Below are 27,300 nucleotides of genomic sequence, written 5' to 3'. Positions count from 1 at the left end.
GAGAAGCAGGCTCCCCGCCTAGCAGGGAGCCCGATGTGGGACTCGATCCCAGGACCCTGGGATCATGACCTGAGCTGAAGGCAGACGCTTAACCATCTGAGCCATCCAGGCGCCCTGGTGATGGGTATTAAAGAGGGCACGTATTGAATGGAGCACTGGGTGTTATATGCAAACAATGATCATGGAACACACATCAAAAACTAATGATATAATATATGGTGATTAACATAACATGATAAAATTTAAAAAATGCAAAAAAAAAGATGAAAAATAACAACAGCAACAACCAAAAAAGAGAGGCTACTTGGCATTATGGTTGAAAGGATCAGCTAACATCTTTTGATTATAAAGCATCCAATTCAACTATGAATAACCAAAGACTGTACAGTCGCATTTTTAGTCTTGAGATGCTATCCTGAAATTCACAATGATGTATCTTTCTTCAATCTAATCCAACTCCACAAACAGTGAGTATGAAAACCAACTGTACCACTTAATAGCTATGTGACACTGGAACAAGTTATTTAACCTCTCTATGCCTCAATTTCCTCATCTGTAAAATGGAGATAGTACCACCTGCCTATGAAATAAGGCCTAGGAAGGGCTTAGTACAGTACCTGGGTTATAGTAATTGCTTAATAAGTGGAAAGGCAAAAGAGACATCAAAAAATACATAAATGTATAGTTTGGTGTGACTGCAATAACATCATCACCACCATAATGTCAGTGGCACAACTGTTAACATCTGAATGCTTACCAATATGCTAGACATCATACTAAGTACATTGCATGCCCATAGAGCAACCCCAAATGTCTCCATTTGCAAATGGGAAAATAGAGGCACAAAGAAATTAAGCAAATGTTCCCATGGTTGCAGAGCTAACAAATGGGAGAACTGAGCAGAGAAATATTAGAGGAAGAGAATGATGGCCTTTATGGGTACTACAAGGGACAGCAGAAAAGATTTCCTAGCAAAGGAAGAAAAGAGCTTAAGGGGACTTTCATTCAGACCTAACTCCTACCTAGTCCACTATTTCTAGAAGCCTATTTCTATTGTCTAAAAGGGTTACTACATTAAAACAGATCTGTGAATTTATAATAAGAATTAAAAGTACAGTTATTTTATTTCCTAATTCTCAAACAGTCTGTACGGGGTATGCAGAGATACAAGGGTTTTGCAAACTACAGAGGTGATATTTCACTGACTTCCAAGCTTCCTAGAAACCAATGCCCATTACCATCCTACTGATGCTATTTCAGAACCAGGCAACCAATCAACCAAAGATGGACTTGAAGGGGAACAGAGAGAATAATCAGCTTTGAGGGACCAAGGCATAAGATCATTCTTATACACTGTCGTAGCCCCTTTCCAAGAGGGCCCCGATGAGTCATGTCTCTTGGGTGTCCATGCCCTAATGTAGTCCCTTCCCCCAGTAATAGGGCTGACCTATGTAACCAATAGGGTATTTGCAGAGACAATGGTGTATGACTTTCAGGGTTAGGACATAAAAGATTCTGTGGCTTCTACCTTGTCCTCTAAGATCAGTTGGTCCAGGGAAAACCAGCTGCCACAATGTGAGACACTTAAGTGGCCCCACGGAGAGGTACAAAAATGGTAAGGGACTGAGGCCTCTTGCAGCCAGGACTGATTCACTAAGCACATAAATGAGTCATCCTGGAAGCAGATCTTCCAGCCCCAGGTAAGCTTTCCAATATCTGCAGCCCTAGCTGACATTTGACTACAACCTCATAAAAGACCCCGACCTAGAACCATCCAGTTAGGTTGCTTCTAATTCCTGACCCACATAAACTACGTGAAATAATACAAGTTTATTCTTGTTTTAAGCTGCTAAATTTTGGAGTATCTTAAACATATATATAGGTCATATAAGTTAAATGCCAGGTAGAATTTACGCCCACAAGCTCATGAGTGTATCTGACCAACTCCCTCTATAAGATATGTAGGTATGTTCCTAATAAAATATACAAAAGACAAGGAAAATTGCATCAGATGATCCCTTGTTTTTCCCCTAATTCTAAGAAGAGTCTATGGTTCTATGGCTTTTGTGCTGGATATGGCAAAGGGAGTTTGTAGATGTATTTACTGAAACCAGTTTTATTCTGTGTGACTTCAGAGGTAAAAATGACAAGTAGGGCAACTTCATAGTGAAGCCAAGGGTGAAGCCCCCTAAGGTATCAGGTTCCCAATAGAATCCACGAGGCTGCAATTTTTGTTCTAGAGAAAATTCTGATGTGTAAAATTCCATGTATGATACACAGACATTTTAGGATTGGACTCACAGTTTCTCCCCCACCTCCTAGATTGTCAGACACCTGTAAGAGTTGCTAGATAAGTGAGTCATGGATTTGTTGAGCAGCTGTCTCAATACTGAGGAAAATGCCCCACCTAGTTGCTCAGGTCATAAACCAAAAGTTGTCACCATGATTCTTTCCTTTCCCTATCCCCCTACACCTAATGCATCAGCAAGTCCTGTCCATTCTCCCTCCAAAAGTGTTTCATCAAATGTGCCAATGGGGAGGGAAGGAGAGTGAATGGAAGGTCCCACATTTATAAACTGTTGCCAAAGTGTTTAAATAAAAAGAGAGTAGCAAATAATAAGAAAATAGGCTGAGAGGAAAGCACAGTGAGTAAACATAAGAGGCTGGGGTTCCAAACGTTCTGCTACCATGAATCAGTATTCTGCAACTATGGATCTATCTAAAAGATAAAGCCTTTTAAGTGAGTGACACAAGTGTTCACTGTTTGACCCAGCAGCAATGATGGAAATGTTCTATCTGTACTCTCTCATAGGGTGGCTGCTAATTATATATGGTTACTTAAATAAAAATAAAAACTTTGTTCCCTATTTATCATAAACACATTTCAAGTTCTCAAAAGCTACAAAATCCTTAAATTTTTTAGTATTTTTACTAAAATAGTAAATAGGCAGATTAGTAAAAGCATATTGCAGATATCAAATCCTTTTCATATCTTACATGTAGTTTTTTTTAAGTATAGTTGGTTAACTTTAAGTATACTTTTATTTCCTTATTTCCTTTAAGCTCTCTGAGCCCATTTCACATGTTTCTATTTACTATTATCTCATTCTACAATAGTTACAAATGTCTCATGACAGGTCAACTCCACTAAAAGATAAAATTTTGGCAGCCTAGGATATGCTATTTATACTCAGGAAGTTCCTATTCAAGCTGTTCCAAGTGGAAATATCTTTATTAAAAAACTATTAAAGAGGGCACGTTCTGCATGGAGCACTGGGTGTTATATGCAAATAATGAATCATGGAACACTACATCAAAAACTAATGATGTAATGTATGGTGATAAACATAATAAAAATAAAATAAAACCCTTAAACCTTGAAAACAAACAAACAAAAAAACTGTATTTCAGGTATTAGTGTTATTAACTGACACAGGAACAAACAAAACCATTTTTTTTCCACAGAGAATCAAGCGTACACCCTAAACTTACATTTAAATTGAAATCATATTCTGCATTAACGAATGAAAGTCACCTATAAAGAGAAGGACTCAGTTTTCATTTTTCTCTTTATAATGTCTACTATGACTTTGACAATTTGGGGTGTATAATAATGAAGGAGAGTGAGGGTGACCCCTCCTCAGCAAAGCATCATTACCTCTCTTTTCTTATTTTTCTGAGGAAAAGGTGTGACACAAGACACCGAAGTGGCTTCGGTCATTTCAAAAATAGAACTGCGATTCAGATGCCAGGGAGCCAACTAAAAAACTAACAAAGTTGGAGGGCTTGTCAATAAGACCTTATATCTTATCTGCCAGCAGAGAGGAGAGATCTTAGGTGCTCTGGGCTCAGGGATAGAGCACATTTTAATTAGGAGGGTTGGTCGTTTAGGGTAGGTAATTAAAGGCCATGAGGACACAGGAAACATTTTCACCTTTTAAGTTAAAAGATCTAATTTAGGAACAAAGAATAAAAAAAGGCTTATGAGTATCAGCAGGTGACTTCAGGCAAGGAACTGAGGAACATTTGAAGAACATCTAGAAGAAGGTTTGATAGAACATTTACTGACTTAATCAAGATGATTTTAACATTACTTCTGGAGGGGGAGAAGTTCAGGCAAAAATTCTGACTCAATAGGAGAAAACATGTTTTGAATAAGAAGAAACAATTTCCTTGAAGTGATACTTAACACTGCTTTGAAGAAAATAATGACTAAGCTGGCTTACAAAACTTGCCAAGCAAACTTGAAATCTTAACTCAGGATAGATACATCCTCATTGGTGTTAGTCTGTTAAATTGGCCTATGTGGATGGAAGTCTGTATTTCAAACACAGAGCCAAAAGGAGGAAATGGGTATAGCACTGTACCTAAAAAAAAAGACATCCACATTTTTTGGCAACCAAGTTGATAATACCTAAAAATATATGATTGCAGCACCTTCCCCACCCCCACTTTGGGCTGGCTAATGTTAAGGTAATGGAGAAATGGAAAAATATGTGCAGCACTGCCAGTGGGCAGTATAAACTGGGACAAACCTTTTGGAAGGCAATTTGATACATATCAAAATCTTAAAAATTTATTATCTTTTGACTTGGCAATTATACTTCTAAAGACTGAGATACAATACAAATGTCTAAGAAATTAAGTCAAATAAATTATGGTACAGGCTTAGGATGCACAGCAGAGTCATATACCCCCATCCCCTGAATAGCAGGGCCCATAAAAAAAAGGGGGGGGCATGTCTCTCTGCCTATTCATATACAGACTAAAATATAAAATGATGTTACCTTTCATTATCTTTAGAATTGAGAATATGGGAGACTTTTATTTTCTAAAATAACCATATATAATGTTTTTAATAGAAAGGAAGGGTTAGGAAAAGAAACACTTGAGGGTAATACCCTGTAGATTCTAAAACCAGACAAGATAAGGACACAGCTTTCCCAAAGCCCACTGTACAGTGGCAAAGAGGCAAAGGCTAATAGTACTTGGGGAGGGGATGAAAGCACACAAAGTATTTGATCCAATGGACTTAACTGGTTTAACATTTCAACTCTCAAAATTAGTGGAAACAAATAAACAATGGGAGAAATTATTCTGGGTTTAATTCTGCCCAACAAGAAAGAACTGGCCGGGGATGTAGGTGACAGGAACTCTGGGGTAAAAATAACTGTAGTAGTAAGGAAAGGGAACCACGGGCCCTGCCTAATCTGAGCCATGACTTCAGTAAAATGGATTTCAAAAAGTTCAGGGAATAATAGGTATGATTTTGTGGCTATAGTCTTCAAAAGGAACTCAAAACTGATAAGAAACAGAAAATTAGAAAAAAAACTCTGACAAAGCAATTGCAAATAATCTCAATGCAAAGTACAGGGAGAAGAACCAAAGAAACCAGTTAAAAGGGTTTTCTCTGATAAGCTCATCATTTTAAATACAGATAACTTTAAGAAGAAGGGCACACATTCAAGGAAGAATAGAAAGTAACAATGTGAACCTCTAAGAACAGGCCAGATTTGGTTTAAATAAACAGTATAAGGTTTTCAAAGCAAGGTCAAAGAAAGTTAAACCCCCTGACCAGGTAAAAAGAGAAGACAGACCTTGTCCAACTCCTATCATGATTCCCTTTTCTGTTAGAAGGGGTTTCAACCTGGAAAGGATATAACAAAAATCCTAATAAACAAAATGCAGCCCAAGGAAGGTGAGGGCAATCTACACATTTTAAATGTCTTTAAACCCAGAATCTAAAGTCCAAGAAACAGATTCCAAAATGGATTACAGAAACTCACAGTGGACAAATAGTAGACATTAGAAATTTCTCTAAGTCTTAAAAAAAAAAGTTTAATTTCCATTTTTGACAGAGTTACCTTATGGATGGAAAAACTTTCTTGAAAATTTTAACAAAGCATTTTACAAAGTTTTTCAAAATATTATACAAATGAACACTGTAAGGTTGGTCTGTAGCTAAGCAAACAAGAGGGGTAAACAATCACTCAGAAATCACCAGAAGAATAATCTCTAGTAAGCCTTGCCTAGTAACATTTAAATTACTTTATCAGTAACTTGGGAAAAGGCAAAAACATCTCTAAGTAGGCCCTGCCTTGTACTATTTGATATGTTTTATTAGCTGCTTAAATAGAGGCAAAAAACTGTTATGTTTATGAAATGTGTAGATGATATATAACTGTTTAGAAAACCCAACATCCTGACACTTAGAACATATTGAGGATTAGGATTTGAAACCCTCATTAATATGGAAGGCAGTTAGCCATCATTAAAATTTGAAGGACTTTTGTGTGTAACCCCAGAATAGGATCACTGAGTGGAAGAAAGTATAGGGGGACAAATTTCAGGGTGAAAAAAGGAAAAACTTTCTAACAGAATGATACAAAGATGGAATGTGTTTATTTTTGCAGTAATGAGCTTCCAGTTACTGAATATACATAAGCATGGGATAGATGGCTTCTTCTCAGCAGACAGTAAGAAACACAAGCTGAAATCAGTGTTTTAAATTTAATAGCAGAACCATTGCACTGAAAGAAACCTTATCCAGAAGACTGATCTACAAAACATAAAGAGAAAACTGCTCTAGTTGAAATTTTCTACCACATCTCACACTTAACTCACATGGCATTGGACCACATGATCTCTAAAGTGGTTCATATTTGATCAGTAAAACTTTAGTTTCTCAAGATTTATTACTCTAAATAGTTTAGGTGAATGGTCTCCCAAATGGAGTAAATAAAAGCATCTGTTGGGGGTGTGGAGAAAATCAGAATTTATATATATATAAAACTTGCATATACATTAAAAAACATATATATGTTAAAATTATATATCATATATACTAAACTTATATACTAAACTTATATATTATACATATGTAAAATTATACTTTATGGACTAAGAACAGTATATGTAATTTTCAAGAGTTTCTCATCAGAGCCATGATCAAATATAATGCCTTCTGATACTGAGGTACTTTTTAAAAACAATTTAGAAAAAATAGAGTTTTTGAGGAAAAAAAGAATCAACATCCATACCCACTAATTTAACACAACTGCTTTAATTTTTGTATATTTTTATCTTGTCCCTATCCACATGCAAACATTCATTTTGGCAGTTACCAACATGGTACATAAGATCTCGTGAATATTTCTGCAAATGTCTATAAGCTACATAATTGATTTTTTTACGATTACATAAAGATGGAGATTTCATAATGTATTGAAACAATTTCTTCCTGTTGACCATTCAGATCAGATTGGTTCTCCTTTTTGTTATTATATAATTCTTCCTATTTCTATCTCTGTACATGGTAGCTTTCTGTCTTCTATTAGAAGTATCCTGAAGTTAAGATCTCCAAAGTGGGATTAGTGAACTAAAAAGTATGAACTCTGATGGTTCTTGTTATATACAGTAAAGCCTTCCAACAGGTCTTAATCAATTCACCTGCAGTCACTACCTGAACTCTGACCATAACACAAACCAAGTACTTTGTACACTTTATATCTTACTTTTCACAAGTCTATGTTACTATTCCTGTTTTATGGATAAGGAAACTGAAGCCAAGAGAGACAACAAGAGCATGTATATTTTAAAGTATTAAAGAATATAACCCACACTGCCAAATTCTTATTTAAAAAATACATATACGCATACATACATATTTATTTAAATATAGGCAGCTGTTAATGTCGCACAGTCAATTCCTTCATCTAGATCAGCATTTCCTGAGATATGTTTGGTAACATACTTGATTCTCACTACTTTGGCCCCAAAGAAAACTTCTTCCCTGACTATACTGTGGTGTTTTGCCATTGGCTCACACTGAGGGGCACTTTAAAAAGTATCCATATGAGGCTCATAATTACATTTATTGTTGGAATGGTAAAGGGAACTCCATTTAATCTCTTACAGTACCAAATCTGAAGCCCTAAGGGAGAAATACTTCTCAAACAGCAGGCCCAGAAATATTTTGCTTCCCCTAAGCCATCAAGGTGCTTATCTAATAAACAATGGGAAATTTTAACAGGTAACATTCCTTTATTTACTTTAGCCACAAGGAAGCTCAAAGCATTATCTGAAATTCTCTTTGGTAACTATTTATCAAGATATTCAAGGGGCACCTGGGTGGCTCAGTCATTAATCGTCTGCCTTAGGCTCAGGTCATGATCCCAGTGTTCTGGGATCGAGCCCGCATGAGGTCCCTGCTCGGCGGGAAGCCTGCTTCTCCCTCTCCCACTCCCCCTGCTTGTATTCCCTCTCTTGCTGTGTCTCTGTCAAATAAATAAATAAAATCTTAAAAAAAAAAAAAGATATTCAAGGCAGGCATTTTTCTCAATTTTAATTCTGTCCTTAACCTCAGCCTACTATTCCTCTATTAAATTCCTCATGCTCTCATGTACTTCAACTTCAAAGTAAACTCTCAGGATCAGAGGCCAATGTCATTTGACATTTACAATGTCATTTTCCATATTCATGTTGAAATCTGATTTAAATGGCTTTAAGAATATATATATATAGCAATGTAATATTTTTGGGGATCTGCTGTAACTTGTATCGAAGCAACATAAAAAACAGGTTATACTAGGCAGACAATTTGCCCAAAAACCTCACTTTAACTTATTTAGTATTTCACACTAAGGAAATCATTTAAAATTACCCAAAACTTACCAATTATAATTGGTGCTATATTTCTAACTTCATTTTTATTTATAGTCTAAAGCAATTCTAATAAAACTCTTAGAAACTAGCTCAAGAAGTAACTGCATTAGTTCAGGGTTAGGGGCTATTTCATGCTTTGAACAATCAACATAATCTAAAATCTAACTTGGGTTCGGGATTTATTACGTTTATTAATAGCTCACATAAGCAATTCTATCTTCCTTCTAAATAAATTGGTCATAGTTTAAAAAACCTTATATTTAAAAAATTTAAAGCACAATTCAGCACTTTTGGTTTTTACAACATTATTCTAGGAGAGCAATGCCACTCATACTACAGATGGAGAAAACTAGTAAGACGTTACTAAAACCAATAAAGTTCAAATAATTTTCTCAAAGTAGCATGTGCTGATGGAACTAGAACAGGAAAGGAAACCATTCTTTCCAGACTTTTTCTGGAACGAAGGTAGGACAAGGACATCTTTATTAGCAACGTTCTAAAAAATCTTTGCACAGGAACAAACAATTGTGTGTTGGACAACAGGAGATGGATTATGACCTTACTGTGGAATTCCAAGAACTAATAATGAAAGATTTGATCTCCTGCAGCATCAGTGCCTTTAGGCAAAAATAAGTCTGATCCAACTCAGTTCCATGTAATAGATGATTTAATGAAAACAGAGTCAGATTTGGACATATGCTTTTCAGAGGAGGATAAAAAAGGGTACCAAATTCTGAGCCCAATTGTGCTATTATATTTCTAACTTGATTTTAAATACCATCCAGCCATTCTTTGAGGAACTTTTAAATTCATTCAAAGGTTGGATATTTTCAGAATATCTGCAATTCTCACTAAATCAAGCCCTATTAACTGGCTAAGAGACCAGCAGTATACCAGAGCTCTAACCTGGGAGACCATGAAGGCACTTTTTTTTTTATTTAAAAAAGATAGACAAGATCTAGTCATATTCTGATCTAAATCTTAAATGTATTTGCATTAGTTTTAGTCCTTTCAAATGATTACATTACACCAATCTATATTTTATAGTTCTTGAAAGTTTGCCTCTCCAGTATACAAATGTAATTTACACTCAGAATGATGAAACTAACGTAAATTATCTTCAATAATATTACATTTGTACAGATTGCTTTCTGCTATAGGCATCTTGTCTGATGTATATTTATTAAGAAATTATACAGAAAGCATGACTTTAAAGATAACTGACAGAATTTAACATTATAATAAGATATTTACAATTTATATATAAAGTATATATGGGGTCCTTTTGCGCTTTTTGGAAATAAAGCAACATTTTATTCACATTTATTCATTTGGCTGTGCTATGTTTTTGATACTTGGAGGGTATTAAATGTTCACATGCATCACATGAAATAAAATGGAGGTAATCATATCTTTTTAAAAAAATAGAATGTTTTTAGACAAGAGACTTAATGTTCTTACCTGAGGCTGCTGTGGCATTTGTAGGGGTTGAAGCAGCTGCTTGAATCCGAGCATGAGGAGGAATAAGGATGGTAGCTAGAGGTGGATTACTTGACAGTTCTAAAGAAAAGGTAAGACACATATTAGAGCCCATTCTTTTTTTTTTTTTTTAAAGATTTTATTTATTCATGAGAGACACAGAGATTGAGAAAGAGGCAGAGGGAGAAGCAGGGAGCCCGATGCGGGACTCGATCCCAGGACCCTGGGATCACGATCTGAGCCACCCAGGCAACCTTAGAGCCCATTCTTAACTTTGTATGTGAAACTACTTTTACTGGTAACAATAAACATAAAATACTTCAAAACACTGGCTTAAAAGAAAAAAAGACACGATAAACCTACATCTAAAACTAAATCAATGAGCTAGTAATCAACTTACAAAGATATATTTCCATCTTTCATTAACTTAAATATACTAGGTTTTCCCATATTACTCTGACAATATTTGACTACAGGAATTGAGAGTGATAGTGTCATAGAAAAGAGAATAGGACTAATGTCTGTGTGTGTACGTGTATGTATGCACCACTGCACGCATGGACCAGCCTACCCAACTGTTAAAGTTTCGTTGCTTTATTAAAAATAAGAATGCTTTTATTCCATTCTATTTTACTTTTTAACTCAGTAAGATTGTTACTTTGTTAGTTTTTACCTGCATGTGGAAGTTTCTGTCAATTCTACAGAGTGGCTTTCTTCAAAGAATCAAGTTCTATATATAAGCCTTAAGAAATAATTTAAGATGATATTTGATCTAAGGACGTAGACAGAGAGCAAGGAGTGTGGTGTGAGCTTTTACATACAAGTATCTGGTGTTAGCTTTACGTAATGTGACCGTTCTCCTGGTCTTATGGTGACAACCCTGGTTAATTCTTGTTATTCCAGCATTTACCCAGTGACTGTTCATTTTCACTCTAATAAGTGTTGTAATTTGAAGGGATAATTACACAACCATAATAGCTATAGGAAGACATTATTCTCTGAATTAAAGCATACATTCTGACAATTCACAGATATGGCATGGGATAAAAAAAATTAAGAAATAGTATAATCTTAAAGTAAATTTGCATAACATAAAATTAACCATTTTAAAGTGCATAGTTCAGTGGCATTTCATACATTCACAATGTTGTACAACCATCCACCACCTCTGTCTAGTTTCAAAGCACTGTCATTACTCAAAGGGAAACCTTTCAGCAGTCACTCCCCATTCATCCTTCCCACCAGCCCCTAGCAAGGTAAACAGTGTTTTAATATCATAGTTTAAAATGTTTTCTGGGGGTGCCTGGGTGGCTCAGTCTGTTGAGTGTCCAACTCAGGTCATGATCTCAGGGTTGTGAGACTGAGCCCTGTGTTGGGCTCCACACTCAGCATGAAGTCTGCTCCTCCCACGCTCTCTCAAATAAGTAAATAAAAGCTTTAAAAACAAATTAAGAAAATAAAAATGTTTTCTGTTGCAAAGCCCCATTATTGACTTATTCAAATTGGCACCTAAATATCTAAATTTTGTACTAAATGATACCAGATTCTGGTTAAAAAACAAAAACCAGCAAGCTGAAATAAATGGGAGCAAAAGCCTAAAACTAAGAGAAGACTATTCATCATCTTTTCCCCTTAAGTGAGAAGATGCAGGGCAGCTCCTCAAATTAACAGGTGGAAGACAGATGGAAAACCACTGTCCTACTGATCAGGTTTGAAGAGATGCTGTTTTCTCAAAATCAGCTTTAGTAGTTATATTGGTTCTCACTGAGGAACAGGAAGATTCTAGGTTGTTTTATTTTACATTAGTCCAATTTCAACCCATAATCTTATACCTAGGAAAACAAGAGAATCCCAATTACCATGGCTGATGACTCTATGGTTCTAGAATAAAAATTAATGGATGTGGTAGTTACTCTTCATTAACCTAAAAGGAAGACTTATCATCCCAATTACAATTAAAATCTGCTAAAATAGAAAGGTTTCTTTAAAATCCATCCATTCATCCACCCATCTATACTCCCATCCATCTATCAATACTGAGCATGAAACTGTGTTAGTAGGTCCCAGGACAGAGAAAAAGATAACTGTCTTTGATCAACAGAAATTGAAAATGGAAGGACAACTGCACAAATAAGCTAGCAAGAAAGGCATTCAACCTATTCAGGATAGGAGCACTTTTAAATTAAAAGATCTCTATGACCAAGTGCCCAACATCTAAAAGAAAATCTAAAAAGGAAAAGATAGCCAGAGATTTTAAGATAAGGCATTTTAATAATCTCTGATAATCTTTAAAATAAACTCAATATCATCACTTTACTTGTGGCCCATGCTGCCCACTTTCTCCCATTTATTTACTCTCTTTTATTAGATCACCCATCTTTCTATGTATCTGTATGCCCAGTTGAGGGGGCATGGTAGTTTTATGTCACACACACACACACACACACACACACTCACAAACACACACACACACACACAGGGGCAGGGCTTGAAAAAAAGCAACCTCTTTTTTCTTAGGGAGGAGACAGCCATTTTGGTCTTGGATAGGGAGAGAGGGGTAACTAATGAAAGGAAAGAAGGAGAAAAGTGAAGAAAATAAGAGGCGAGAAAAGGAGAAGCTATGGGATCCTGGAGGTTTTGCTGTATCTAAAGACAAAGAGGAGAGTAAGTAAAGTCCATAAAATAACTAAAAGGACTAGATTCTTAACCTAGAGTCAATGAGTAGCTTTTGGGTGGAGGGGAGGGCTTTTGCAAATTTATTTGAATCTAACATTCTAAAAGTTATGGAATTCTAAAACCCCCAACCTCTGTAACTCACTGTCCTCTTCCTTAATTATAGGAATTCTTTGAGATCCACTGCTTTCCATCTATTAGCTTTTCTCTACTTCAGAGAGGTGGTTGTCGTAACTTTGCCTATATGAAAAGAGGAAGCCTCCTTATACTTTTGCTATAGTCCTGTTCTCTACACTGAAGTCTGTTCCTTTTGTGGGGACAGATTTATGGGCACTTCTATGAGACTGGCACAAAATGGTTGAAATGATGTTTTGCTCATGATAATTACTACCCACTCCCAGTCTTCCTGTCTATCCATGACAGTGAGTAATAAGGAAATTGAAACAATGAGTGTGGATACAAACTGCAGGGTGGGCACAAGAATGTAAAAAAGGATGGTATTTTAGAGGACAGAAACAGCAGAGCAAAAGAACCTTACAGGATCAGGGAGAGTGCATGTATTCTTGAAGACAAAGAATAAGGAGTATAAATGAGACTGAAAATAAAAAGCAAGCTAATATTTATGGAATAAATATGTGTGCTAGGCTTGAGAGTAAGGAGATAATTAAGGAAACAATGAGGTCCATAATACTGAAGTGGGGCTAGCTTTGGAGATCGAGGTAGGAAGAACAAGACAGACCATGTTATCGCAGAGACGTGGCTCAACATAACATGGCAACAGGTTCAGAAGGTTTTAGAAAAGTTAACAATGGTAAAAGTTTCTTTAACCAACTGCAGATGCCATGAAACTGTGCCATCAAAAACCACATAGTAGTTTATCAGGGAATATCAAGAATCTTTTGATAGGGTATCAGTCATTACGTGTTCCATAACCAAACATTTTATGGACAATTTAAAGAAAAGCCAAATGAATTTAAAAATAGTTATCAATAAAACCAAGATAGGGACACCTGGGTGGCTCAGTCGGTTAAACATCTGCCTTCGGCTCAGGTCATGAGCCCAGGGTCCTGGGATCGAGCCCCGCATTGGGCTCCCTGCTCAGCAGGGAAGCCTGCTTCTCCCTCTCCCACTCCCCCTGCTTGTGTTCCCTCTCTTGCTGTGTCTCTGTCAAATAAAGAAAATCTTTAAATAAATACATACATACATAAAACCAAGACAGATATCAATCAACCAAAAGACAGACCAAATTCATTTAACTGAATTTTGCTGCACTGTTGTTTATAATGCAAAACGAAAGAAGAAACATTCCCATGAAAAGATAAACTGAATAAATTCACCATACCTGACTACCTGATAAAACAATCTTTTAAAATATTAAAACAAAACATAAATCTAGTTGACAAAACCTTAAGTACTCCTTAAAGTTTCTATTCTTCTAAACAGATGAGTCCCAAATTTAATAAGAGGTAGATAAGAAACCTTCCTGGTTTTTTGGGGGGAGGAGAGGAAGCAGTGGGTCAGTGGCTATGTAAGGCATACATATGTTTGTTCAAACTGTGGATAGTGGGAAAGCTGAGAGAAGCAATCAATGTGTTAACTAGAGGGAAGAAATCAATCCCTTTGTTTACCAGATCTTCTCTTAACAGTGATGTAATAAAATACTCAGTCATCAGGTAGAAAGTTATCTTCTTCATTAGCTTTGAAACTGACCCTGCAGATCTCCAGAAAGGAGTCACTAAAAAGAGGCAGACTTACTTTTTCTTCTACAATTAGTTTGAGGTCTTCACATGTGTATCAGGTCTCCTATCTATATATGAAAATTGCCCGTGGCTGTCTATATAAAGTGGTATTTCTCTACGAAAAGGTTTAGACGATTTTCACAATGGTATGCCCATTTGTGTCCTTTTTTTTGAGCAATAATTCAAATGCTGGGATGTGCAACTTGATCTCGCACATTACTGAATTCTAATGTTGCTTAGATTTTTTTTAAACAACCATATCATAATGGGCTCCTCTCCACTCCTAACAATTTCAAAGTGCCCAAAAATCCCTGACCAAGTTTCTAAATCCTAAAATTAAACAAATAACTTAATTAATTAGAAGATCAGACAAATAGTAAACAAATAATTACAAGGCTCACTGTTTCTTGGTGATATTAACGATGTTTAATGTGAGGACTACATAATATCCATGATTACTTTGCCTTGGAACTGCCCAAGAGGGAGCATCACAGTTTATACCAGTCACCCAAAAATGTCTGAATGCATTTAGTATACTACATTTATAGAAGTGATATATCTTGAAAGGTATCTAGCAAAATGCTAGTATTTTAAAAGTTCTGGGGATTAAAAAGAATAGACCTTAATAACCTAAAAATCTTACATTCTCAATTCCATTCTTGATGGAGTATAATAAATGTAGCATTACTATGAATTACTTTAGCTAATAACCTTTTGAGGCATCTAAAAATAATACTAATATTTTGATTCCTGGAAAAGTGAGTCTGTGTTTTCTGTATCCATTTATACCATGATTTTATATATCCCACCCTATCGTGGTGTTTAGCTCCCTCCCTCCTTTCCTCTCCTTTCCTCCCTCCTTCCTTTGTCTTTCTGAAGTCAATTCATTTTTATAATCAGCATTTGGGAGCTGAAAGTGTCCTTGAATATTCTTTACTTCAACTTTTTTTAAACTAACACATAGTACACCTTGGCCAACGTCTACAACTAGTTAAAGATTGAGAACTAGACTTTAGGTCTGACTTATCTCCTTTCATATGCAATACTGCATGTATTTATTGCCTTGGTTATATATCATATACTACCAGTGTTCTGGTCTTCCTGGAAGTGTATCTGTCTAAACCACACAAAGAACTTTAAGATACTAGTTTTTGATTGTCTGTTCCTATACCATTCCACATTCTTCCCAGTAGTATGGTCAAAGAAACAGAGTGGACAAAATCATCTCAGGGAAAAATGACAATTAATTCTCATAAATAATTAATAATTTAGATCCTAAAATCTTGAATACAGTCAACATTTTTGTTATTAGTTCTTTAGCTACCTGAATTAAGAGACTTATCTGCCTCCTTTCAGTGCACTCAAGAATTTTCTCAAGTTCTCCCTGTAGTGTATTTTCATTGGTTTAGCATTTTAATATCTAGAAGAGTACAACTTGCTTATCTAGAAAATTTACTCTTCTAGATTATTTATGAAATATTAAAGAATAATTTTGACATCAACTCCCTTGATAAGTATGAACAACTCTATTTCTTATTTATTTACCAGAATAATCCACTTATTTAAAACCAAATTTCCTCAAGTCCGTTGTTCTATAAAGGCCTTTTATAGTCGTTTTCACTCAAAAGAACACACAATAGGAAACAGGGATAGCCACAAAGAAAGTTTATAGTCCAGTTTTTTTTTTTTTAAAGTAGAGGGGTACTGCAAATTAGAACAGTTTATGAGTTTTACTTTGTGATTTGACTCATATCCTACATATAAATCAAGAGTTTCTATCTTATGTAAATTTATCCTTGCTATTATAAATTATAAGTCTAAACCAAAAAACCCCAACTCTGGGTGTACAGTAATTTGAGAATAATATGGGAAGAATCATCACCTCAGGTCATTGAAATGCTGTAGCTATTTAATTAATTAATTTTTAAAGATTTATTTATTTTAGAGAGAGAGAATGAGCATGAGTGGGAGGAACAGAGGGAGAGGGAAAGAAAATCTCAAGCAGACTCCACACTTAGCGCAAAGCCTGATGTGGAGCTCAATCTCATGACCCTGAGATCACGACCTGAGCCGAAATCAAGAGTCGGATGCTTAACCTACTGTGCCTCTCAGGCGCCCCTAACTGTGGCCATTTTAGATGTAGCTGAGGATAGGCAGGCTAAAAGAAAATGCCCAGGACATAGAAAGGCAGATAAGCAGGTGGCTGACCATATTTATGTGTATCACTATTCTATAACAGGAATATTGGTTTAAAATTCGTTGCTACAAAGATTATGGAACCTCCTAATGATGATGATGATTTACAGTAATTAAAAAAATTTTTTTAATTCCATACAATGAATTTTATAAATAAGTAATCTACTGCTTTCAAATGAAGAAGTATAACCCTTTGATGAACTGGGATTCTAGAACACTTGCTTTTACTGTTCATCCCCAACTTATTCTCAATTCCATTTTTATCACTTCCCATTCTGTAACATATGCCTACACTCCTTTTAAAATCTCTCTGATCCTTTTCCAATTTCTTTTTTTTTAAAGATTTTATTGATTTATTTAAGAGAGAGAGACAGCATAAGCTAGAGGGGCAGAGGGAGAGGGAGAATCTCAAGCAGACTCCATGCTAAGCTCAGAGCCCCAACTCGGGGCTGGATCCCAGGACCCTGAGATCATGACCTGAGCTGAAACCAAGAGTCAGATGCTTAACCGACTGTACCACCCAGGCACCCGTTTTCCCTATTTTTTTGTTCTCTCTATTTTTGTCCTTTTTTCCACTTGCTTTCTGGAACCTCTTTGCTATTTCATCTGCTTTCCTCATGTGCAGGTAGTCTTGCCACTTTACCCCAAGATATCGAGTTTGCATGGTGCTCTCTGGCAGGCCCAAATATCCTATTTTAAGTCTCATTTAAGCAGTTCTCCCTTCTTCTGGCCCAGCCAAGAAGCCACCACTCCTCTATATCTTCCCACAAAGCTACCAATCTCTCAGATAACCCAGCTAAGTAGTAAAACAGTAAACTCTTCAAACTAAATCATACTAATGTTTTGATAATCTTTACACACCTTTGCTCAACCCCCAACTCGTCCTATGCCCTCAGGGCAAAATGTTTGCTAAAATAACTTTACTTGGTAAAATTTCATACAAATTAGGTAGAAAACTAGTATTGGGGATGTGTGGTGGGCAGGAGACTGACATTTAAACATACAAAGCAACCTATTTCCCAATATATTCCAGCCTTGGAATAGGCAAGGAATTGGTGAATAAAGAAAATAATGATCCCTGTTGGAATTTCCTGATTCTACCTGCTTCCTGAGGTCTGATTCAGTTATGTCCCATCTTTGAGATACAATGACCAAAGGAAAAGAGGGTGTGCCAAAGGTCTGTCCAGGTTTCCAATGTCTAGATGCAGAGATCATTCAGGGGGTCCCAGAACACTGAAGCCCCATTGCCAGAAAAATGAGACATCTGATAATCTGACTTACAGACCCAGGGGGTCAAAAGGATCTCCAAGTTTTCTGTCCCATATCTGTTCATCTCTCTTCCTCCTCTAGCTGATCACAGAAACACTTGTTTTATTTTTTTTTTAAAAGATTTTTAAATTTATCTGACAGAGATACAGTGAGAGAGGGAACTCAAGTAGGGGGAGGGGGAGAGGGAGAAGCAGGCTTCCTGCCAAGCAGGGAGCCTGATGTGGGACTCAATCCCAGGACCCTGGGACCATGACCTGAGCCGAAGGCAGACACTTAACGACTGAGCCACCCAGGGGCCCAGAAATACTTGTTTTAATTATATGAGTATAATACTAATGATCATTTATAGCTAATTACTCATGGCACAGTAATAAACATCAAAGTGCAGTTAGCTTTGTTGTTAAGCTTTACTTTAATATAAACCTGTGTTTTACTCAAGTGGTTTAATCTTCATACCTCTATTCAAAGGGTAGGTTTACCTGACTAATTAAAACAACACTAGGGGCGCCTGGGTGGCTTAGTCAGTTAGGCATCTGCCTTTGGCTCAGGTCATGATCCCAGGGTCCCGGGGTCGAGCCCTACGTCGGGCTCCCTGCTCAGGGGGGAGCCTGCTTCTCTGTCTCCTCTTGGCTTGTGCTCTCTCATTATCTCTGTCTCTCTCTCCAAAAAAAAAAAAAAAACAAAAAAAACCCAACACTAACAGCAACTAGAAGGAACATTAGAAATGTCTAATAAATACTGGTTGCATGAATCAATACTGTGTTTACTTAAAAGTGGCATGTGTCACTCAAACATTCATTGAACACCTACTACACGCAGACAAGGATTTATCTTTATTTCATTTGAGGGAATTAGCACAGACTTCATGAAAATTTGTGAGGATGGAGGAGGGTTTTACAGCAGAACTTCACTAACACCCTCCCACCCTTAGTGTTTCCTGTCTCTGGACTCTCTCTAGCTATACAACCAATTGGGTGATTGATTCTCCTTTTTTCAAGCTCTTGCATTATCCAGTTTTATTCTGATCATTAATTGCTATTAGATAATATGTGCTTTGAAGTTGCATCTGCACAACAGTTACACCTTTGCCTTGGTAAACGAGATCATCATTTGGAAGCATTGATCCAAAATTAGAATACAGAGGATCAAATATAACATCAAATAACACTTCTTTCCTGGACAGCTGTGTCCTTATACAGAAACACTGTTCAAGTGTAATACTGATGTAGAAGGAAAGGGAGAAAATACTACTGGTGATTACAGCTCAGTTTCAGAATGGCTGCAAGGATAGGCATTTTAACGCTTAAAAAAGAAGGGCCATATCTCAAAATGATGGTACTTTCAATATAATACATTTAGTTTTATGGAAAATAATTTCAAGGACATAATTACAGAGTTCATTTGAATAGATACAAAGACTCATGTACATCCTTTTCACTGATATGCAGTGAGTCACAGAAATACTTGGGAGTTGTAGAGATTGCATACTACATCTACACACACCACATCCAAATATATACATATTCTTTAAATCCTCAAAGATATATATGTGCATCCAGACATACAGAGAACCATAGTTATGTTTGATATTCTGGGCAAATATAACAATTTGAAATGTTAAAATAAGACAATCTTCATACCTTTTTAAAAACTTGTAAATATCACACATGTATAAATAAAGTTTGAGCCAAATTATTTATTCTTCTTCAAATTGAGCCTTTACTTTAAAAGGCATATGTCAAAGCTGAAGTTAAGAAAAACTTCAGAGACTTTTAAGGACGTTAAAGTTAGTTGAGTCTATTAGTTTACAATATAAAAACTGCCTGTTCACAAAAGTCTTTCCAATATTTTCAAGACCATATTCTAAAATCTAAGCCAATTTATTTTCATGTCTATTTGTTTTATGAGTGTAATTTATTAGAGAACAGGTAAATAGCATTTACCAGGTCGTGATTCATTATATTGCAATAAACTCAGGACAACAATGCACAATGAAAAACCACTTCACACCCACTAGGATGGCTATTAAAAAAAAAGAGAGAGGAAAATAATGTATTGGTGAGGATGTGGAGAAACTGGAACTCTTGTACATTGCTGGTGAGAACGTAAAACATGCAAACCGCCGTGGAAAATAGTTTGGCAGTTCCTCAAAAAGTTAAACATAGAATTACCACATGACTCAGCAATACCTAAAAGAATTAAAAACAAGTATTCAAACAAATACTTGTAAACAAATGGTCCTAGCAGCACTATTCACAATAGCCAAAAGGTATAAACAAACCAAATATCCATCAATAGATGATGGATAAACAAAAATGTGGTATATCCATATACTATGGATTGAATGTCTGTGTCCCCCTAAAATTCATATGCTTAAGCCCTACTCCCCAAAGTAACAGTATTTGAAAATGGGCCCTTAAGAGGTAATAAGGTCATGAGGGTAGAACCGACATGAACAGGATTAAGTGGCCCTATAACAGAAACAAGAGAGGTAATCTCTTTCTACCATATGAGGATACAGTAAGAAAGTAGCCATTTGCAAACCAGGAAGTAGGCCCTCATCAGAGATCAAATCTACTAGCACCTTAATCTTGAACTTCCTAGCCTCCAGAACTCTGATAAATGAATGTTTGTTGTTTAGCCACACAGTCTCTGGTGTTTTGTTATAGCAGCCTGTACTGATTAAGACATAATACAGAATATTATTCAGCCATAAAAAGGAATAAAATACTAATACACTGCTACAACATGGATGAACCTTGAAAACGTTATGCTAAGTGAAAGAAGCCATACACAAAAGGTCATATAATATATTATTTCATCTATATAAGATATCCAGAATAGGTAAGTCCAGAAGCAGGAAGCACACTGGTGGTTGCCAAGGGTTGGAGGAGTAGTTAATGGGACTGACTGCTTAGTGGGTATGGAGTTTTCTTTAGAATCAGTGAAAATGTTTTGGAACTTGATTTAGGTGGTAGTTGTCACTGTGAATATACTAAATAAAGTAAACTGAATTGTTTACTTTAAAACGGCTCATCTTATGTTATATGGACAGTGAAACAGAATCCTGGATTTTAAATCTGATTAAATATAATGTTTAAGTAATATCTCAATTTTGATCAACACATACAGGTCCATTATAGAGTATGTACCTAATGTGTCTGAACATAAGAAGAATTATTCTCCAAAATATATCTATCATAAATATCTTGTTGTGTTTGGGGTTCTATCAAGTTGCTTGACAAAAGGCTTCCTCGATTCATGTATTTCGAGAAACAACGTACTTATCGGAGAAGATATTTAGTGTGAATAAAACCATAATCATATGCTGGTTTGGGAAACTCTAAGTTCACCTGACAGAACTGGTTTTAAAAAAAAAAAGAGACAAATAAATTTAACATTAACTTAGTATTTTCTGATGCCAAGATTCCACAGTTGCAAGTGCTGCATGTCCTTGTATACAGAGCCTTTTAGAGACCACTTTAAAAAGTAACCCAGCAGATAGTTATATGTAGAGATAATAAACAGCTATCTACAGTACAAAAACAAAATAAAACAACTTATGAAAATGGATACTTATAGAATTTCCAGTAGTGGCCTCATATAGATTCAAAAACTGCTTCATATCAAAAAATTTATGATAGTTCAAAATGTAGCTCTACTGATGACAAAGACACAGATGTAAAAGCTGCCTGGGTGGCTCAGTTGGTTAAAGCGGCTGCTTTCGGCTCATGTCATGATCCCAGGGTGGTGGGATCAAGCCCCGCATCGGGCTCCATGCTCAGCGCTCCCTCTCCCTCTGCCTGCCGCTCTGCCTACCTGTTCTACCTCTCTGTCAAATAAATAAAATCTTTAAAAAAAAGTATTAATAAAATTGTTTTATGAAACTTGAGAGGTAAAAAAAAGTAAAGTTCCTGAATAATTATTGATTTTATATAATGCATAATTTTAAATACATTTGAGTTAACCAAAAGAAACCTTTTTGGGATATTCTTAATGGGAGAGTAGAGTATCACTTTATATTCAAGGATTATCAGTATATGCATTAGAGAAAAGACTGAAAAGAGCTACACTATAAAATCTTACAATGATTAATTTGAATGCTAAAAGTGATTATTTGGGGACTGTGATTTTAATTTTCTCTATACTTCTTTTGCATTTTCAACATTTTCCTTAATATATATGTACTACTCTTGATTAAAACAAAGCAGTAAAAATTGAAAATAAAACTTATTTTCTTAATGACTCAAAATCATAGAATCTTTGCTCTAGAAGAGTCTAACCTATAGCCAAATTGTAATAATCTTATCTATAACATTTGATATCATCCAGCTTTTTCCTGATATAAAGATCAGTATTTTGGAAAACAAACAAAAAAACTTGTTCCACTGTTAAACAACTGAAAACTTCACTGATTCATCAATTTTATTTAGTCTCTATCTATGCCAGGGGCTGATGTTTGTATAATAAACTCAAATATGTACTGTTCTCTAATTTTCTGCTACTACTATTTTCAATTTTATAATCAGGAGAAAGAACACAGGTCTACACCTCTGTTTAGAAGATAATCTATGAGGTATTTTTAGACTGTTCTCAAAAATTCCTTAAGTCTTCACTTTTCCAGGATCCATAGTCAATTCTGTTCCTTTGTATACCCTACCCGCCATTCATTAACATCTTAAAAATGGTGTAGCCAGGACCTAAAACAACATTCCAAATGATTTCTGATCAGCCCTAGTCAGAATTAATGCCAGGATATCTGAACATTCTTCCTTTATGAATGCAGTTTAAGACTATATCAGCACTGCTTGTAGTTATATATTATTGACTGCTTAAGATTATAGTCAATGGAATCATCCAAGTCTATTTTACTAGCAACTCATGTCTTCCAAATCTAATGCTTAAGCAATGCATTTTCCCACTTTCAATTTTAGAAAAGTTTAAATATGGGAGGAAAATTCATCTTAGGATAAAGGAAATATATCTATTTCCTGGTCACAGAAAGCTCTCCATCTCCCTTCTATATTTTTAAGTTTGACTAAGCTGACTAATGAATCAATCGACTATTTATTGCTTGTTTTATCTCTAGGAAATTGTACACCTTTAATGTTCAGTTTATGAAGAAAATCATAGCATCAAAGGCAGTGTAGTTGATTAAATGAATCACTTAGGGTCTTAATCAGAGAGGAAAGAAAAGTGGACACACAAGTGATTAAGAAATGATGACTCTCCCTGGGTCTTTTAGAAGCCACCAGTGCACAAACTCTGTTTTTTCTCTCTATATTTTCGCAGCAGCATCAACCCCAGAAGGCAAGAGAATTCTCTATCTACATCCCTTATATAAGTTCTAAGAAAGAGAGTTCTAGAATTCCAGTTTTCCTTCTGTTTATAAGATATCTGACTTTATACAAATATAGCCACCAATTTATTTCCAGGTTTAAAAAATTTGATATAAATCCTTGGGAAGCAAGAAATGCTAACATTCTAAGTTTCAAATACAAATTTGAAAGTTAAATTGTACTTTAGTCTTAATAGTGAAATCTCTATAGCTTCTCATGTGCCAAGATTTATTATAATCTGCCAAAAATGAGAGAAACTACATCTACTGGAAAAATTTTATCTGCCACTATTTTGTTCAAAACCATAAAAGTAGTAGCCTAATAAGTGGTTAGAAAGGATGTTTCCTACCTGTGTAAGTACTTAATATGCCCACTTTTGTCCTACACAGATTTTAACTAAAAGAATGTCACTTCACACACATATGTAGCTTTCTCAGAAATGGTAAAAAACAGAACTAAGTGTTTGGAATTACCTTGAGTGGTGAAGTTGAAGAGTGCAGGTGTGTCTCGCCCATTTGGTAATTTGACATTTGGGTCCCTTAATTCATCAAAAAATGAATGTGCACAAGCTTCCAGTGGTGTCAATCGGGCAGTTGGTGTATACTCCAGCAGACGGCTACACAGTGCAATTGCTTCCGGTGGAGTCCGGGGTCGGAAGACCTGCAGTACAAAAAAAGGCAAAGAACAATTAATGCTTTATTATAAGAATCATAGCATATTATCCTTTGAGTATGAGTTCATTCCCACCACTTACAACAACATGGTTGCATTTGCAAAAGGAACCTTCTAGAATGAAAAGAGTTAACTGCATATGATTCACCACACTGGGGTGAACAGTTAATTACAAACTATATGAGAAAAGCTCAGAGAAAAAACTAGGGGAAATTAAAAAAAAATCTGCATTTGCTAATCATAAAGCAGTACAATTAAATATGTACACAAAATACAATATGATAGGCACAAGAGGAAGGCTGAGTTCTTGAGGCAAGCACAACTAGAAGAATATTAAAATTTTCTAAAAGTTTTGACTACGGTGGCAGTAAAAAAAAAGGTTGCCTCTTGTGTGTGATTTTTAGCAGAACAATTGTCAGTAATGAACAGCACTACTCAAATTTGGCAATCAATATTTTTTGAAAAAGAAAAGCTATTTACTTTAGGTCTAGAAATGCTAATGATTTGGTATTATCTCTTCAATAAACAGTCTATCTTATCTGAAGAAATTCTTGAATACCCAGAATTTGACAAAATGTCTGAAACTGTTTTCTCAAAGAATAGCTGTTATCATAAAAGCTGTTATCACATGGCCAGATTACCCTCATTTGAATGAATATTCTAGGGTCTTAATTAGGGAGAGAGAAATGTACTTTTCATTAAGTGCATTTCATTAGAAGACATTAACTCATAGAAAAAGTCAGCTGAAGGCTATGTTGAAGCAAAATGCAAATAAATTAGTTTGCTTAAAAGAATAGAAAGCTTTCTACACATCTATGTCTTAAAACTCCAAATCGATACATAAAACTATGAAAATAACTTTGTTCTAAATTATGGACAGTTGAAGAATAAAAGTAGAAAGGGGAAAAACAGAAATAAATATAAATAGATGGAGAGAAAGCCTTTGAAACTAAAGAAAAATGAAACATATATCCCTTGATAGGGGGAAAACAATCAAATAGAAGGTGTGGTTGTGGTAGTGGACAGACATATATAAAGAGAGGCCGATGTGTATAAAGGGAGAGAAATAGTGAGGGAAGGACATGTGGATTGTGATGAGGATGGAGGAGCCTGGGAGTAAGGTTTCCTAATGAGAATGGCTCACGTAACATCTGACTATCACTTAGGCTGAAGGTAGCAGAACTAGTTACTACTATAGAGCTCATTACTTTTCAAGAGACTATAAGAGTACTTTCTACAGTGAAAACCTTTGTTTTTCCTTTAGTTTTTATACAAAGTTTATTACTAATAAAGATATTTTCCATGGAAATTGAGAAATTGGTTTGGGTAGGATCCTAGGAATTTATTTCATAATATCAAAGACCTTATTTATTTGACTATATTAGAAAACCCTCTGTACGGTCAAAAATTGCTTTATCTTTATTCTTTTGAGTGATCTGACTCACCCCAGTCAAGGAAATCTTAGGTATTGTATTATTTGAAATGTCTGGATCTTCCACTGTTCTCAGTCATTTTTCCCTCTCTTGCTTCCTAGCCAGGTCCATAATCAAACTCCGAATGTAAAAGAAAATAATCAGTGGGAAAACTCTGAAAATTTTTCACAAAAATATTAAGCATTACTGACCTATTTTATCCCTGAGGGCTGTTTGTATTTATTTCACAGCATATGGATTTATTTTGCTAGCTAGTCTAAGGGAAAATGCTTTTGCACCAATAAGGGAGTGCCTAAGTAGAATTAAAAGTACCACCAAAAGTAGAAATAAATATCTCCGGCCAACATTCAAATGTAGGGTACCTGGACAGTGAATGTATTTTAAGTGAAAAAATTTCATGTTACATTAATGAGGATTTTGTATTAAAGCTATTAATTAAACCAGTATTGTAAGCTTATCTCTAATTATTAAAAAAAAATCATCCACATTCATTTAGTATCTTACTGGCTACAAGTAACCATCCATGTTGGTACTAAGACACGTATTAGCCTATTTTGCCAGGGAATCCTAACTCATGGAATCAAAGAGTTAAAAACAATTAAGAAGAATTCATTCTAAGAGCCCATATTAAAATCAAGACTTAATCTGCCTTTTAAAAAGTACCATTGTTATTTTAAACACTTAGAGAGATTCCTGATGAGCAAAGCCTTGGTTTAGTACTCTATGGATTAAGGTTAAGTGGGAAATTACGTGGAGTTAAAGCCCAGTGTCTTCCAAAGTTCATATTTGTCACCATAATATAGGGTGTGGTAGCATTCTACTTCAAAAAGTTACAGACCAAACTAGAAAATAGCTCTTCTGAATTATCTTTGTGTCTAAAGAAAGGGAAACCAATAACAACTGAAATATGGCTTTTAATAACGAAGTTTCTAATGCCATTTTATTGCTTACTCATTTAAACTGTTTAACATTCAGAACCTTTAGTTCTGTGCATCTTTGTTAATATTTATTCTTGTAAAAATAATTTCTAAACCCCACAGTTCCTAAACTTCAGTCTAGATGTTAATAACTCACTCAGGAGACTGACAATCTTAATATACCATAAGTAAAACCTATCCCACACAGTGGATGGAAAAAAAAAAAAAAAAAATCACAGCTACCTACATTGTTTTTACTATTACATTTCTAGAATGAATAATGGTTTAACCTTTCTAAAAAAAAAGTTTTCCCCCTAGTTTTATAGATCTGCCCTGAAATTTTGGGAAAAAAAAATTAAGTACATACCCGCACTCCTGAGGTGAAATGTCCTGTTCCTGACGAATCCTAAAGATGATAATGCAGTGAAATAATCCAAACAGGGGAAGTCAATCCAAAAGAGAATAGTCCAGCAAGGAAAAATATATCCAGTGTTATAAGAAATCCATGGTGTGGGGGGGGGACATAGAAAATGTTTATACAGTTATAAACTTTAAACATCAGTCTCCACAGTAGCAAGTCCAAGTTTTAAAAATTATTTCACCACAGTGTATGCAAAAAAATTTTTTGATTGCGCAATGGTGAGGCACAATAAAGAAACATTTTAATTTTAATTTATTATGTTCCAATGCCAGTGCGTTTATTAAAAAAATACAAAACCAAAAAAAGTTAAAATCAAAATGAAATCTAGAAGTAAACTTCCCAAAGTAAAGTGTTTGGTCTTCTACGGACCTGGATTCATCATCCATTGACATGGCTGGGAGGGGGCATATTAGCCTGCTTTTAAAGACATTAGTTCCCAATATGCTAATTTTTATCTATTAATATATTTCAGTTAGACAGTATAAACATTTTTTGCTT

The 27,300-nt window shown here is 35.4% G+C and overlaps 1 protein-coding gene across 2 annotated transcripts in view; it reads right to left on the bottom strand.

The window, feature by feature from the left end:
- GSK3B (glycogen synthase kinase 3 beta) overlaps window positions 1–27,300 on the bottom strand; it is a 205,888-nt gene that overhangs the window by 8,493 nt on the left and 170,095 nt on the right. Inside the window, exons 9-11 of one of the 2 annotated variants that reach the window (XM_027587005.2) lie at window positions 26,749–26,787; window positions 23,833–24,019; window positions 10,126–10,224 (exon numbers count right to left, since the gene is read on the bottom strand). In XM_027587005.2, coding sequence (XP_027442806.1) covers window positions 10,126–10,224; window positions 23,833–24,019; window positions 26,749–26,787 — 325 coding nt within the window. The remainder of the gene's footprint in view (window positions 1–10,125; window positions 10,225–23,832; window positions 24,020–26,748; window positions 26,788–27,300) is intronic. The other variant, XM_027587006.2, reaches the window with a different exon arrangement.

Source organism: Zalophus californianus, chromosome 1 (genome assembly GCF_009762305.2).
Source record: "Zalophus californianus isolate mZalCal1 chromosome 1, mZalCal1.pri.v2, whole genome shotgun sequence".
Taxonomy (NCBI): domain Eukaryota; kingdom Metazoa; phylum Chordata; class Mammalia; order Carnivora; family Otariidae; genus Zalophus; species Zalophus californianus.
This window is presented reverse-complemented; position numbering and strand designations above follow the sequence as displayed.